The 14706-nt window shown below is 50.4% G+C and overlaps 1 protein-coding gene across 1 annotated transcript in view; it reads left to right on the forward strand.

Moving 5' to 3' along the window:
* LOC128276256 (protein amalgam-like) overlaps positions 1 to 3329 on the forward strand; it is an 80506-nt gene extending 77177 nt beyond the window's left edge. The window contains exons 7-9 of the mRNA XM_053014729.1: positions 118 to 298; positions 1016 to 1186; positions 3099 to 3329. Of these exons, the coding sequence (XP_052870689.1) occupies positions 118 to 298; positions 1016 to 1186; positions 3099 to 3329 (583 nt within the window). The remainder of the gene's footprint in view (positions 1 to 117; positions 299 to 1015; positions 1187 to 3098) is intronic.
* The last annotated feature ends 11377 nt before the right edge of the window (positions 3330 to 14706 follow it).

The following is a 14706-nucleotide window of genomic DNA, read 5'->3' on the forward strand; positions in this document are numbered from 1 at the left end:
CGAAAGCCCGGCATGATTGATGCCGGGGTTCGCCAGGTTTGGTGGGCCAGCCAGCACACGATGACACTCTCCGTTTCGCCATCTTATGCTTTCTCCTCTCTCTCTGTCGCCGGGCAGCTGCGTGGCGGAAAACTCGCTGGGACGTGCAAAGAAGTATATCGAGGTCTCGGGACGCCCAGGACCGGCTCAGTTCCACTCGCCGATGTACAGCCGTTACCGGGAGATGTACAACCTCACGTGGAGCATTGAATCATTCCCGCTGATAGAGGAAATAAGATTACTCTACAGAAAACTAATGGTAAGTTACCGAGAACCACGCAAGCCGCGGCGTCTTGGGGCTCCCCTTTCAGCTTCACCTTCAACGCGCGCGCTCGGTGGCCGCAAAAACTTATCTTCTGTTACAAATTTATTCGCCACCGACGACGCCGCCGCCGACCGAGTATCCTCGTTACAACGCCCACAATGGCTGCTGGTGCACTTTTATGGGGCCCCACCTCGGGACGCCTTTGCGTGGTGCAAAAGAAATTTATTACTCGCGAACGGCGCAGATTTTACGCTGCCACCCGACGGAGGACCCGACGGGGAGGATGTTGTTTATGCTCGAGTAATAATTGATACTTTCGCAACGACGTTGCCGCGTCGCTGGCGGAATAAACATCGCGGCATTCAATTTGACAAGTAATATTTTGCGCCGTACGCCAAGCGCGGGGTTTGGCTGAAATTTATACTTCCGCCGCCGAAGCCGCCGCCGGGCTGGGCTTAAATAATTAAAATGTCCTTTTTAGCAGCCAAGCTCGCTCTGGAGCGGACGAATCCAATTTGGACAATAGTCGACTTAGGACACACAATAGGGGCGGACGTCTCAGACGCGGATTATGGGCCCCTTCCTGCGAATGCAAATCACCAACGCGCCGAACTGCGACTTCCGACTTCCGAATCCTGACTCTGGCTCTTTTTGTGTGTTTTCCGTTTCATCCGCCCGGAACCGGCGCACCGCACCGTGATTGATGCGCAGATGAACGAGTCTTATCAGCATCCGGGCAGATGGCACGACATCATCCTGAACCCACCGTCGACGCGATCGGAGTCCTATCGGCACATCATGACGTACACCATCAAGGGGCTGGACCCGAACTCGGTCTACGAGACGATCGTGCAGGCGAAGAACCGCTACGGCTGGAACGAGGTACGTTACACACGCGCAAATGTTGACCTTTCTTCGCCCCTCGGCCTGGGCTGGAAAGCATTGTAAATATTTTCACTGGCCGATGCTGGGCTCGGGCATCCGCTAAATTGACTTATTACGCTCCGGTGGGCCGCCCGTGCATCAAATCGATTTCGAATCCGGCCCGGGTCCGGACTGGACACACTGAAGAGCACTTAATTTAGAACAAGCGCTTACACGTCGGGTCCGGGCGCCGGAACTATCAGTTAATTACATCGCAAATATGGCGCGCGAAAAGCGATTCATTATGTTTTGCATGCGCGTGCGAGTTTAGAACGCCCCATTTGTGTGGCCCATTATTTGCCACGGAAGGCAATAGAGAGCAAACAGAGGCCGGAAAAAATATGCTGGACAGCCCCCCGGGTTAATGAAGATCACTTTGGCAATGCATCGCAATGCACATTATGCTCCAACCACACCCCATCGGGGGGAGGCCAGTCAGTTGCAACACGTGCACCACTCAGGCGCACACGCACCGCGCGGCCACTGTAAGTGGGTTCGAAATAATTTACACAACTTTTTTAATTACCCCATTCAGCGAAAATGTAAATTATCGACACGAACCCAACCCACCGGCTCCGCGGAAAAACGCGGAACGCCGGCCAGTTTTCCGATCCAGTTCCCGGTGTGCCGGTGACAGTTTTGCTCGATTTTGCAACAATTTCCAACTGATAGGCTGATTAAAATTGATTGCACTCGAGTCCCGGTACTGGGGACTAACGAGGTTCTGTGTTGTACGGGCGGACACACGCACACACGGTGCACTGAAACAATGCGGGTGTACCCGCGGCAACGATGGCCGGCAAAAGCAGATAAATTTTAAAAACATAATTAAGCAAAAAATAGTAGAACGAAACGGCACACGGATCGGGAACTCGGTCAGAAAACGAATTTCCACCGTTCGCGTTGCGTTGCCCATTATCGAACTCGCTTATCGCGGGGGGCAGCAAAAAGCGCGTCCCCCGCGCGCCCGTTTTGGGGCCAGTTTAATTGGGCCATGGGTGGAGCATTAAATTTCATTACCCACCACGCGGTCGGATCGAGTTGGGTCGGGACGGAAAAATAATATTCAAAAACATCAGTTTCGAAGCTGAGGCCCCGATCCTTCCTTTTTGTGCCTCCTTTTTTGGGTTTGAATTGAGAAAAAAAATTTCGGTTAGTACTTAACAAAAATGGGCAATCCTCTAACTCAATCCTTTGACTGCAGAACCGATGGTTGCCTTCTCAACCAAAGTCTCCCAAATAGCTCGATTCGATTCTATTTGAGTACCGTAAGCGACTTCCATCAATATGCTATAATAATTTTTGGCCAAGCAGCTCCTTCTTGGCTCATGGTCAAACAAATAAAAACATATTACAGAAATTCTACCTATCTTCTAGGTCTCTATGTGTTCTTTTGATTGTCTTACTTACTTACTTACTTATCTGGCTAATGCAACCGCTGAGCGGTTCTGGCCTGTAATTGAGACTCATGACATGATCAGCCCACCGGAGCCTCGAGAGACGTATAAGCTCCCATACAATATCAATTGTATGTGACAGTAAACACCTCAATCAATTAATTTGAGCATCTCGTACTCGACTACCAAGGTTTCATCACCTTTAGACAGATTCCAGAGTCTCAGATACGTATGTGTGACTATAAAGCTTCAGTATAACCCCAGCTTCGACCGTCTCGAGATGCGAGCGAAATAGTTTCCTCGGACTGTACCCGATGACCTGTTGGCCGATAGCACCCTATCACGTTAATCTCCTCCGTTATGTCTCCGTTGTTGACAAGCCTCAAGTTATGCTGTGGCCATTCCTGTTGAGCCCCAATCCCTCGGGATGAAGCGAACTTTCTCTTACCCTTTTCTCTTCCTCCGTTCCGCAGGTTAGCGACATTTTTCAGTACTACACCCTCAGCACGGACATGCCGAACGAGGACGTGGAGCAGACGCTCGGCTCGACCGCCTACGGGAACAACTTCCGGGCGCTCAGTGCCGCGGCGCCCACCGGCGACCGCACGCTGGCCAGCGGCCTGGTCTTGCCCGCGGTCGCCCTACTGCTGTGCTTAGTGGCGGGATCCTTGCGGCGGGAACTGGCGCCACCACCGGCGATGTAACTGCCCTCCTGCGGAGCGTAGGTTTTGCTAGCGGTAACTTCATCCCCTCGGTTCGTGCTTTCATTTGACCTATTATTACCAGATAAAACCACCAAGTATTGTTAGGAAGACAGATTAAAAAAGCACACGGGAGCACCCACTGAGAGAAAGAGAGAGAAAATGGACGTTTTATGAACCATCCAACACACACACACACACACACAGAATACCTGCCACCAGGAGCCGCCGCTGGGAACGCAGCAGCCGCTATGCATCACCACACACACAGATCCCGAACGAACTTAAATGTAAAACTGAACCAGTTGAAATAACTAACTACCATTTTGCAGTGCTGAAAAGAAGAAAAGGAGAAATGGAACAGCGCGCCGGCAGCAACAGTGAAAAAGTAATTCTCTTCCGGAACCCCCGTGACCCGGCAGGAGATAAAGGTGTGGATGAGGAATGATTTTTTTGTAGCAAAAACCATCACCACAGGATCCGCGTGTAGTAGAAGCATAGGCGAGTAAGCTTAGTACGTACGAGTTTAAGTAAGCTAAGGGTAACAAGTAAAACAAACATAAGAATAAAACACAACAAACGGAAACAGGTGAGAGAGAGAGAGAGAGAGAGAGCATGGGAAAAGATACCATAGTTGACGCCAAAGAAGTTGCAAACGAACTACTCAGATAAGACATTATTTACTCCCACTCGCAGCAACAATGGACGCAGCCCCAAAACCCCCAGTGTGGCCCCGTTCGCCGTCAACGCAACGCAAAAGGTTGAGGAGTGTGTAATAAAGCAGGAAGCGCCGGTATATTGGTGTTACTTTGTAAGGCTTAACAACACGATAGAATTCCCTGTTCCGCGTTTCGTTTGGAGTTCGTCCTTAGTGCAACGTGTGCAATGTACCAGTGTCCGAACGGAAGGGCGAAACATTTGTTTCGAGTTCAAAGTGGTAACAAAAAGCGTTTATTAGCAAAACGGAAAGGATTTTGCCCTTTTTTCTCATTATTCGAACCCAACCACACACACACACACACACACAGACAGAGCGCACACACACAGGGAACCCTTCGGAATGCGATGAGATTGGAATGTTCTAATGTTTGGCGGCCACCTTTTTTTAAAACCAATAAATCTCGCTGATCAAACACTGGATCGTTCACTGGAATGAGTTTTAATGTTTGGAAAGGATACGCAGAGCGGCCGTCAATAAGAGGGTAAGTCAAGCAGGACCGTACGGAAAGGTATAATAATTGGAATTCTCTCGAACGCGGGACCCTTCCCCCGGATGCATCTCCATTACATTTCGATGCATTGATTGACCCGACCCTGTGGCCATTGAAACAAACGCCAAATTTCCCGATCGCGCGCCAGGTAATTGCAAAAGTGGCCACCGACGGCAAATAAAGCCCGCTAAGGGCGCCCGAATCCCCGAATATTGCCCATTTGTCCGCGCGGTTGCCAAAAATGGCGAAATGAAATTTCAAAGCATCACTTATCGCGGTGCCGTGTCGTGTCCTGGCCGGTGCAAAATCGTTTAAATTGACATACACACACAGCCGGGCTAGTAATGGCCGGGCACGGACGGGCAACAAATAGGAGTGTTTACAAAAAGGGGGAAAAAACGGAACAACGTCGGCAAGTGAAAAAAAAACCCGCCCGAAACGCCGATCGTCACTCACGTCACGGTGACTGTAGCTTTTTCCTGCGCTGAACCGAACTTTTCCACTTCACTTTCCGGGCCCCCCCCCCCCCCGTCACGTGTGTGTGTTTGTTTCCGGAACCGGAAAAAGCTCCCCGCACCAAGATCCTCGAGCTGGCACGGGAAAATAGAGGAAGAACGTTCGCTCAACGCGCGTTGCCGAACTCCTAATGGATGGGTTTTTTGGCCACCCCGTTTGGGGTGGCCAACGTCGGCGGTGCAAAATGAGTTAAGTAAAAATGGAGCACCGAAATGAAATTTAGCCATTCGCCATGTGTTTCGTATCGGTACCCGCCCGTCCCGATACGACGCCCGCCACCGGTGTTCCGGTTCGGTGAGTTTTCCGGGGGTTTTTTTCCCTCCCCGTGACGTTGTGTGGGAACCCAATTTTCCCCGTGTCACTCCACGGGGCCACACGGTTCCACTGGAGGTGCGGGGGGGGGGACCAAAACATACACATTTTGCTACACAAGTGCCTCCGGGTTGGCAAAAGTTGTGGCACGGGCGCGAGGAGTTCGCAAAAAATGTGCGACCCGGAACAGGTCGAAGAAAAATTACCACCAGCAGCGCGGAAAGCGGGAAAGCGCGCCGTGGCGGCCAGGAACTACAAATGAATTGCAACGCTTTCGCACAACTACCTCTCTCTCTCTCTTGCTCTCTCCGTCTCGCTGTGGCCGCACAAAGGCGCGTTTCTTCGCGCACACGCTGTCGAACGCGAAGAACGTGCGGATTTTAAATTAAACGTCAATGGCTGGACCGGCTGCCTGTGGCAGCTCACCTGCACCAAGGGACCTGCTCCTGCACCAAAGCACCCGCGTCCTAACGAAATGCGAAAATGCACCCACACACACACACACACAGGGTGGCACGGTCACAAAACCCGTCACCCGGTGTCACTGGCAGCCACGCGACTGGCGTGATTTTGTGAGCCGCACTGAACCCGAAAAAGCTCACAATTTACACATGAATGCGCCCGCGGCCGGGCCCCGTTTCATAATTATTTTTCTTATGATTCATTTTCCGGGGAACGAACGACCGGCCGGAAGGCACTGGGAATGGAACATTTTCGTCTAATGTTTCGACGGAGCCACTGCGCGGAGCGCTTCATACAAATTTGATCAGCGTCTTGCATAATTTCGACGCAAAACAACCCCGCCGGGTTGCACGTCTTCGCGAATCCGAATCCGTAGTAGGCTTGCAGGTGAAACGTGCCTGCTGCTCGCGCCTACTGCGACAGCGGAAATGGTTGCATTTTATATTAATGTTTGCTGCTAACATTCGGTATTGTTCGCCGGCCGGCATCAAATGCGTCACCGGTGATGTGAGGCTCCTTCATATACTTCTTGTGTTGGGCCGTAGCCGATTCCGTGGTTCGTAGAACTTAAGGCACTGCAAATATTACCAAAATGTTTAAAAGGAGTTAATAAATACAATCGTATGTTGTTATGCCACTGTTTATCCGGAAAATAGCAATCTGTTGAGCGCAATCCATTCAACTGATTGGACTCACCTTCACGATGGTATGAGTAAGATCAATGCATCAGACCTCAATTTGATTTAAGTCTGCATTCGTAAGATGAATCCTAAGCCCCTCTTTCAAATACATTAACCCGACTGTTGAACAGGAAGATGGCCCAAATACTGTATTGGATGTCGAAGCATAAACATTTCGTCTTTTTAGTCATCATTGGATTGTTTTGATGGACTCGGCTTTCAGGCAGGTTTTGGATCAATTTCTGCTTCCATATGCTCCAAAAAAGGGTTCTACTAACCGTTTCGGTAACCTTAAGGAATCCTTGTACATGTGAATTCCAAAACCAACCAGCCATACCAGACCAGTAAATGAATCAAACAATGTCAGAATCGAGGTCTGTACAAAGGGATTCTCACGTACTGTCCGCACTAAAACACAGGGTCCAAGGAAACACATGGAAGAAACCAGATGATAGGAAAAACAGTCCTCTAAATATGCACCGCAATTAAATTAAGAATCAGGTTATTTACTCAGGTGCATCCCAAAATGGAGATCGATCCTAATTCCTGGAAAGGTTAGAGGTGCGCTGCTACAAGTGCAATGAATTTGTGTAATTTATTTATTACTGTTAGAACGGTTGGGAGCCCGTGATGAACCGTACATAGAAGAAATTGACGTCTTTCGCTTAGTAAACGATTAAACGGTGAGCGAAACGAATGATCTACGGATGAGCCAGAAACTGATGCATGTTTACCCAAAAATTGTTACCCTGTAGTTTGTGCTATCTAAATTAAACTCGTTTTATAGATTTCTACAACTACTTGCAACAAACCTCGCACAAACTGTTGTAGGTTTTCGTTTTCGTCGACAAACGATGAAATCGGATCGAATGTGTTTCGATTAACTATAAACACCGCTTTCATTCTGTTTGTTATCATGTATTAAAATTGACTGAAATCACTCCGGTTTAAATGACTCCTGCTGGCAGGCGTGGCCAGCTAAGTCGTTCGTACCACTTTCCGAATCGAATAAATCGCCAAAACCGCAACCAGATTCAAAAAGTCAGCGGCCTGCGTTACGCCGCCTCTTGATTGATGAATCTCTGTTTAATGCGTTCCAGCAATTGCAGATCAGTGGCCTGCGACCTGCGGTTAGGCCAGCTCACTTTAACCCCTCGAAAACCCATCAAAAAGCGCACCTAGGCCGCTCCGACCATTGATCCGACCAACCTGGATCCGGCTTACAGGATGGCGCTCCACGAAGGCTCTTCACTGAGGGCCGAAAGGCGCGTCATTTAAATGTCTGCGCTTCTGCTACAAAACGTCAAACCGGAGCGGAGCCCGTTTTTCGCCGTTGACGAAGTAATCCCCCCGCTTTCTAAGAAGGGCCCCGTGCAGGCTCCGACGGCGCTCGAAAGCCCCGGCAAGCTTTCGCACGCGGGCGCACCCTTCGCACCATCATTAATAACGACACTTTGGGCGACATTTCGTCGAGAGTATATTCATGACAGGGCCCTAAGCGCATGAGACGTTCCGACGTGCCCGTGCATCTCGGGGGCCGTGGCCCCTCGGGAACGCCATGCCAGCCCACGTGCCCACGGACGTCGATCGATAAACATTTAGCACAATATTTTCCCTACTGCTGCTGCTGCTGCCGGTGCAAACCTGTCATCTGTCGACGGTCGGAGTCATCTGGAAGGAAATACACGCCAATAGATTATGTTTGCACGAGGCGCGCACAATAAACTCACCACCCAGCGCCCCACCCCCCAGGACCCGGAAGGGGTCGAGCGGGGGAATACGCAAACAACCCAATCATCCGCTCGGTGACGTTGGAAAATGACATTTGCCGATATTTGCGTACGTCTATCGGTTTCGGGGAGACATTTTCCTTCTTCACCCGTTTTCGTTTTTTTTTTCTTTATTGTGCCGACTTTACACCGAACGACGATGTAAGCCACCGGCAAGGGCACCTTCCTCCGAGCGAGGCATAAAAAAAATGGTAAACCACCAACGACAACCGCCAAGACCGGGCAAACGATGTCGGCATCGTGAAAGGATTCCGACGAGTTTATCGATATGGAGAAATAAAAAAAAATGGAAAGAATACGGAGCGAGAAAAGCCGGGCCGGGTCCGTGCGGCTTGAGGATGTGAAAATGTAAGGATACGCACGGATCCGCCGCCGGGGGCCGGAAAGCGGGGGGCCGCCGATCCGATCGGGCTCGGTTGTCAGTAGATTGACTTACGTGTAACAACATCACTCATCGCCGGGCATCGCATTCGGAAGCGCGCTGCTTTTCCGTTCTGGCCCCGAGGGGGAAAAGCTGGGTTTTCCATTTCCACAGACCACAACGAGAAGACGTGGCCGCATTTTTTTTATGGTTCCCACGTCAAACAGCGCGACAGCGCGACATTTTCGGGCCCCCACGCCCCACCCGATCGGAGTTGATCGATGACAAGTGCAGTGCCAGGGCCCGAAATCTGAAATGCAGTAAAAGTGCGATGACAAAATGTCGGCCCCAGCCGGCGTGGCATTATTCATGTTTAGGGATCTAGAGGTTCTAAAGGAATCGGAAAGGCACAATGGCGTCTAGCGTAGTGTTGGATTCGTTTTGAGCCCGACATACCGAGGAGAATATTCTGGAAGCTCTATTTCTTCTCAACAACATTCCAAGCCCAATTCCTCATATCGTCAAGCGCTCCAATTAGACTGATGGGTAACCAATCAACCTGTTGTGGGGCCATTTTCACCCAGTTTCACCCGATTACGATCGGGTAATGGTTGAACTTAGAGAACCACAAACGGCGCCAAAAGTAGAAGACTGTATAAAGACTTACGTAATGATGGCCAACACAATCAAAAGAAAGGGCGAGAAAATGGTAGATAATTTTCACCCACTTCTGCCGGGTTTGTGGTCGAGAGACAAAATGGGAAACCCATTTGCCCCACACAGCCGCCGGTTAGCTTCTTCCCGGTCTTCGGTCGGTCGGTCGGTCGGTGAAGTACTTGCGAAATCTGTCTTTTTCCCATGTTTTCCATTGCTAAAGTGCCAATTTTCACCATCGCTCGGTCGGTGAAAAGTTGGTCGGTGGCCCCGCACACACACACACACACACACACACACATTGCTAGCTGGCCAGTAGTAGTTGGTTGCGGTGGGTGAAACTTTGCAAAACTTTCATCCATCAGCAGCAGCAGAACTCGGCACCGAGAGCTGAAACAATTACAATTAATTGGTACTTTTAAATTCTAGTAATAGCAAACACATTCTGCAACCCGTTCGTTAGGGGCGACCGTGTGGCCACCACCCGGCACCACCCTCTCTCCCGGACCGGACCGGAATGAAAGGGTAAACTCGACCAAAAGCACACCGAGAACGGAAATGGACCCTTTCAATGCTGGCAAGCACTCACTCGGTGCGGTGCACTTTTCCGATGGCACGGGCGCAGGAGATGCAAATTATTCAATTAACCCTTAATTGCTCTTTGTAGCACCGCGCGGTACTTTGTAGCAAGGCGCGTCGCTTTTCTTTCCCGTTTTTCCTTCGTTTCCACCAAGACCACCCGTCGATCGCACATCAATTCGATGACGCCGTCCAGCAGCAAAACACCCAGCAATGTCGCATTTCTATGCTGACCGCCGATGCCGTCGAACGCCGGCATCAATTGGCAAACCGGCAAAGTAATTGCGGGACACGGGCACGGGCCGGACACTAAAGTACCCGGCGGTAATGGCCACGGCCAGTGTGGAAAATTACACATGTACGTTCAATCGACGGGCGTGGTTTTTTATTACATCCCGGAAGGCCCGGGATGAAAAAGGATAAATGCCGCCGGCTGTGAGAGAGAGAGAGAGCATAAAAACAAAAACTCAACCGGCGGGTGCGCTGGTAGCCAACATACTGCCCCCGGCACCTGGCACGTGTCACATCCTTTTTATGTGCTGCCTCCGGTCCGGTTCCTAGCATCTCCGGGTGCTTCAAATTGACTTCACCATTCCCACCTCGCCGGCCGCCCGGTCTTCGGCACTTCGGTCGAAGGTTGGTTGTGATAAATTTTTAATTTCTCCACCATTCTCGGGTTTCGCCCGAGTGTTTTGCTCGAGTTCCCGCTCGTGCCGCCAGCTAGCGGCCGCTTGAGTTCCTTTTTTGTGTTTTGTATTGCTTTCCAATATCAAAATATTGTCTACCGTGTGCGCTACCTCGAAGCTCGAAAGGTGTCTGAAGTGTGCGATAAGTGAGTACAAAACGGTCCTTCAAAGGTGAATAACAAAAGAGAAACATGAACTGTTCTACAAACTGTTGAACATGAACTGTTGTAAAATATGAAAAAATATGTTCCACAATTCATGAGATACCCTTGAGCTTCGTTGCATTAAACGTTTGATAAGAAAAATCCTAAAAAACGCGTGTAACGAGACCGATTACCCGAAACACAATTCGCACATGTGCTCAAACTCTGCCCTAGTTTATTGCCCGACGCGTGCTACGTGCTGCCGCGCACTCCGTGCCAGAACCAACATTACAGGAGCGCCCGTGGCCAGAAAATCAAAAGAAAACTTCCCCGCGCCGCGCGGGGCGATAATTTTCCCTTCAAAACGTACGCTCGAAGCGAAAGAAAAAAAAACCGAAAAGTCTTGCGTTATCATTTGGAAATTGCAAAAATATGGCAACGGACAAAATGGCCACACGTCGGAATGTGTCCGTGTTCGGGCCACCGAACCGGCTTTTATTTATTCAACCCGCGGCCCAACCATCCACAGACAGCGGCACACACACGGCAAGGTTGGCCAATTTTCGAGTCGCATCTCCGATACTCCGGCATCGGAGCCCGAATGCATCCCAAAACGAGGGCCACATCCTTGGGGTTGGAAGGAAAATAATATAAATAAAAACACGCGAGGGGACAGCGAGCGAGTGGCTTACACACACACGCACACCCCGTACGCAATCGGCGCATAATGTTGCCAGGCCCAGCCCGGCCCGGCCCAGCAGCGTGGCCTCGAGCGAAATCCGAGCATAAATTGAATGAAAGCAGAGATTGATTACTTTAGATAATGAGACGCAATTTTCTTTTTCATCTGCTGTAACGAATCCGCCTCCTTCGCGTCCCCCCCCTATACACATCGGCTAGCAGGCTTAACGTTTGCCAGTTCCTCGTACCCATTTTCACCCTTGCGTTCTTTGTGCGTGCTCATTTAATTATCAAATCCGCATTCGCAGCGCTGCCGTCATCGGGCCGCCATCGAGGCACGGCCAGATAACGTGGTCGCAACGGGTCGATGCAATGAATTTGCACGCCTCCCACATTACGCTATCAAACCGTCCAGCCGAACGGAAGCCAAATAAAAACTCGTTCGCCCAAATCGGAGAATTAACACGTCAAGCCGTCCTGCAGTCGTCCGGCTTGAAACAGTCATTTCCGCTCAACTGAATTGATTTTCAATTTTAAAAACAACCTGACGGGTGGCGCAGATGGCCAGCGGAGGTGGCCAGCGAACTCCTGGATCCCGGCGGCGAAAGAAGTAGTCACCAAACGGTACCAATTAATTTTGACACTTTTGATGAAGCTCGCCTGTCAGTCGCTCAATTTGGGACTCCGGTCGCTGCGTCCGATGACGGCTATCGAAACAGGACCAGATAGTAGGCGATCATTTCGTGCTTCGAACGTTCCCCACTATATTACAGGCGGCGAAGCGAAACCGGCGAAATATGCCCGTGGCTTGCTATGATTTGATGACAAATCGCTTTTCACGACACGAAGCCCGACATTTTGAGCCGCAAACTCGACAGAAAACTATCTACTACTAACTGTTTCAATGAAATTTAGCACACCGCCAACCAGTCCAACTCGGTCCGTGCTTCCAGTTTGTGGCTTCTTTCGCATTCCATCGGACATTTGAAGAAACCAAACCCGTCACTAATTGAAGCTTCGATTTCACTCGAAGTGGTGCCAATTGAAACGAGTTAATGCCTTACGGCATAAGGTACCGTATCCGAGCCACTGCCAGAAGCAGCCACTGCCAGAAGATACGTCCAATTCGTAACTAATTATTCGCTCGAAAAAAGCGCTCAAAAGGAATGTTCTGTGCCAGACTACTCACCGGGGGGAATGTACGGGGCAATCTTTCTGGTGTGTTATTCAAATATGTTAAATAGAAAGCAAACTTGCGCTAATTACGCTCACTTTGCCGTACAGTTTCCCGGCGCGTGCTGCATTCGACCGACCGTCCTCACTCTCACTGTGGACTCGGTGGTCCAAAAGGACCGAGAAAGAATTTCCCTCGAGCGCATTCTTCCCGGCGAGTGTGTGTGTGGGTGTGTGTGAATGTCAAATATTTGCCAAAGAACGTGCCGTGTGCGAGTGTGTGTGGCTGTGTGGACACTTGACCGAAGAATCTTTCCCACGCCCGGTCCGGCCCGGTTTGTTTTCCCTTTTTTTTGTCGGGCTCCTCATCCTATTGGTATGGAGCACACTTCCGGTAAAAGGGCGCCCGAGTACGGTCGGAGACCCTATTTTCGCTCTCGACCTGCTTCGAGAGTGACCTACCCGAACAAAATGTAAACTGTCCCTTGCCGCCATTGCTGCTGCTGCCGGCGAAAACGAATTGAATCCAATGGATCGGAAAATCAACCATACACAACCACCCGCAAACGCTCGGGTGAAGTGGGTGAGTTTCTAGACCGATGTTTGCCGACCGGTAACCCTTCCACCCCCCGATACCGGCCGGCCGGCTGTTGTGTGTTTACACCGAAGGGTGGCTATTTGCATTTTGTGTCGAGGTTTTTCACGACACACACGACCCGACCGAGAGCCCTTAACCAAACCGAATTGAGCCTCTGGAATGGAGAGAAGTTGGTCTGCCGAGCTATGAGGCACACTCCTTCGGTCTTTAAAGAAATCGGACACCGACACGTTCACTTCCTGTTTCACGCCACCGTACACCATCAACGGTCAAATGGGGAGCAGTGAGCCGTAACCGACGGATGTAGTCCGAAAATGATCTCCACAATCAGATGGGAACAGTTCTCACTGGCTCTCGTAAGTGAAGCCCGCATTACCCGAGCTCCTCGCGACAATGTGTCCAGGCTCCAGAAAACCATCAACCGGCGAATCGGCGGGAACGGGAGTCCATTTCTGCCACACTCAACTAGCTCGCGATAGTGTCTAAACGAGTGACTCGACTTCATGCTGTGCCCGACGTTGCCCGACTCAAAGCCACAAACTTTGGCCTTCGAATAGGCCCCGTGTGGCCCCAGGATGAGTGTGAACAACGATGCGTTGGCGCTCGCAAGACAAACTTTCTTTTTTTCTGCATACTTCCTTTCTCTCTCTCCGTTGAGGGCTTTATCCAACTACTCCCGGACGTCCACAGGACCTGGGAAAAGTTTTTGTTTCCATCGGCGGAACTGCCGGCTAACGAACGCTTGTTCCGACTCGTGGCCAGCACAACTTAACGGGGCGCGCTAAGTTTTATAACGCCGACGCCAGACTCCACTCTCTCTCTCTGCTGGCTTGGCCCAATGAATAACTGTGACAGGACACAATTAGTGACTCTTTTCGCAGTGCGCGCACATCAAAGTGGTGGCCCCGGCCTATTGGGAAACGATAAAGTTTTCCCGATCCCGACATTCCATTCCTCGCCGGCTTCGGTAGTCCGAGTAGTCAATAACCTTCATTAAAACAAGGTACCACATGTCAAAGTTTTTAAGCTACAACCTCCGGCGTTGGACGACGATAACGATAGGGTCCACTTGGTGCGTTAGCCGGTCAGTTAGTCCCACCCCACCAGGATTCCGGTGACGCGCGCTCTTAGTGGATGATTTAGTACTTACTGAGTGTCGGCGCCGGACATTTTCCGGATAATAAATTACTGACACCTCGACAGAGGGTGGTTTCGTTGAACTTGTGGTTTACAACTTTGAATAAATATTACGATTCACGTTCATTGGTATTCAACTTATTGCTTCGTTGGCTTGTACTAAAATACTCATCAAAGCGCTTATTATGATTATTGTCCGTGAAGTGTACGAAACTAATTACGCCCCCAAATTAATGAATAGTTAGCCTATTGTTTCCCTACACGTTATTAGCAAACCTCCGCCGACCGCGTTCGCGGAACGCCTAATGGTGGTACGGAGCTTTTCGAGGAAAATCAACAAAATCATTATGCACACGCAGTCGTCAACCGACCCGGCCGCAGGGCTAGTGTTTGAAAC

This window comes from Anopheles cruzii, chromosome 2 (genome assembly GCF_943734635.1).
Source record: "Anopheles cruzii chromosome 2, idAnoCruzAS_RS32_06, whole genome shotgun sequence".
NCBI lineage: Eukaryota > Metazoa > Arthropoda > Insecta > Diptera > Culicidae > Anopheles > Anopheles cruzii.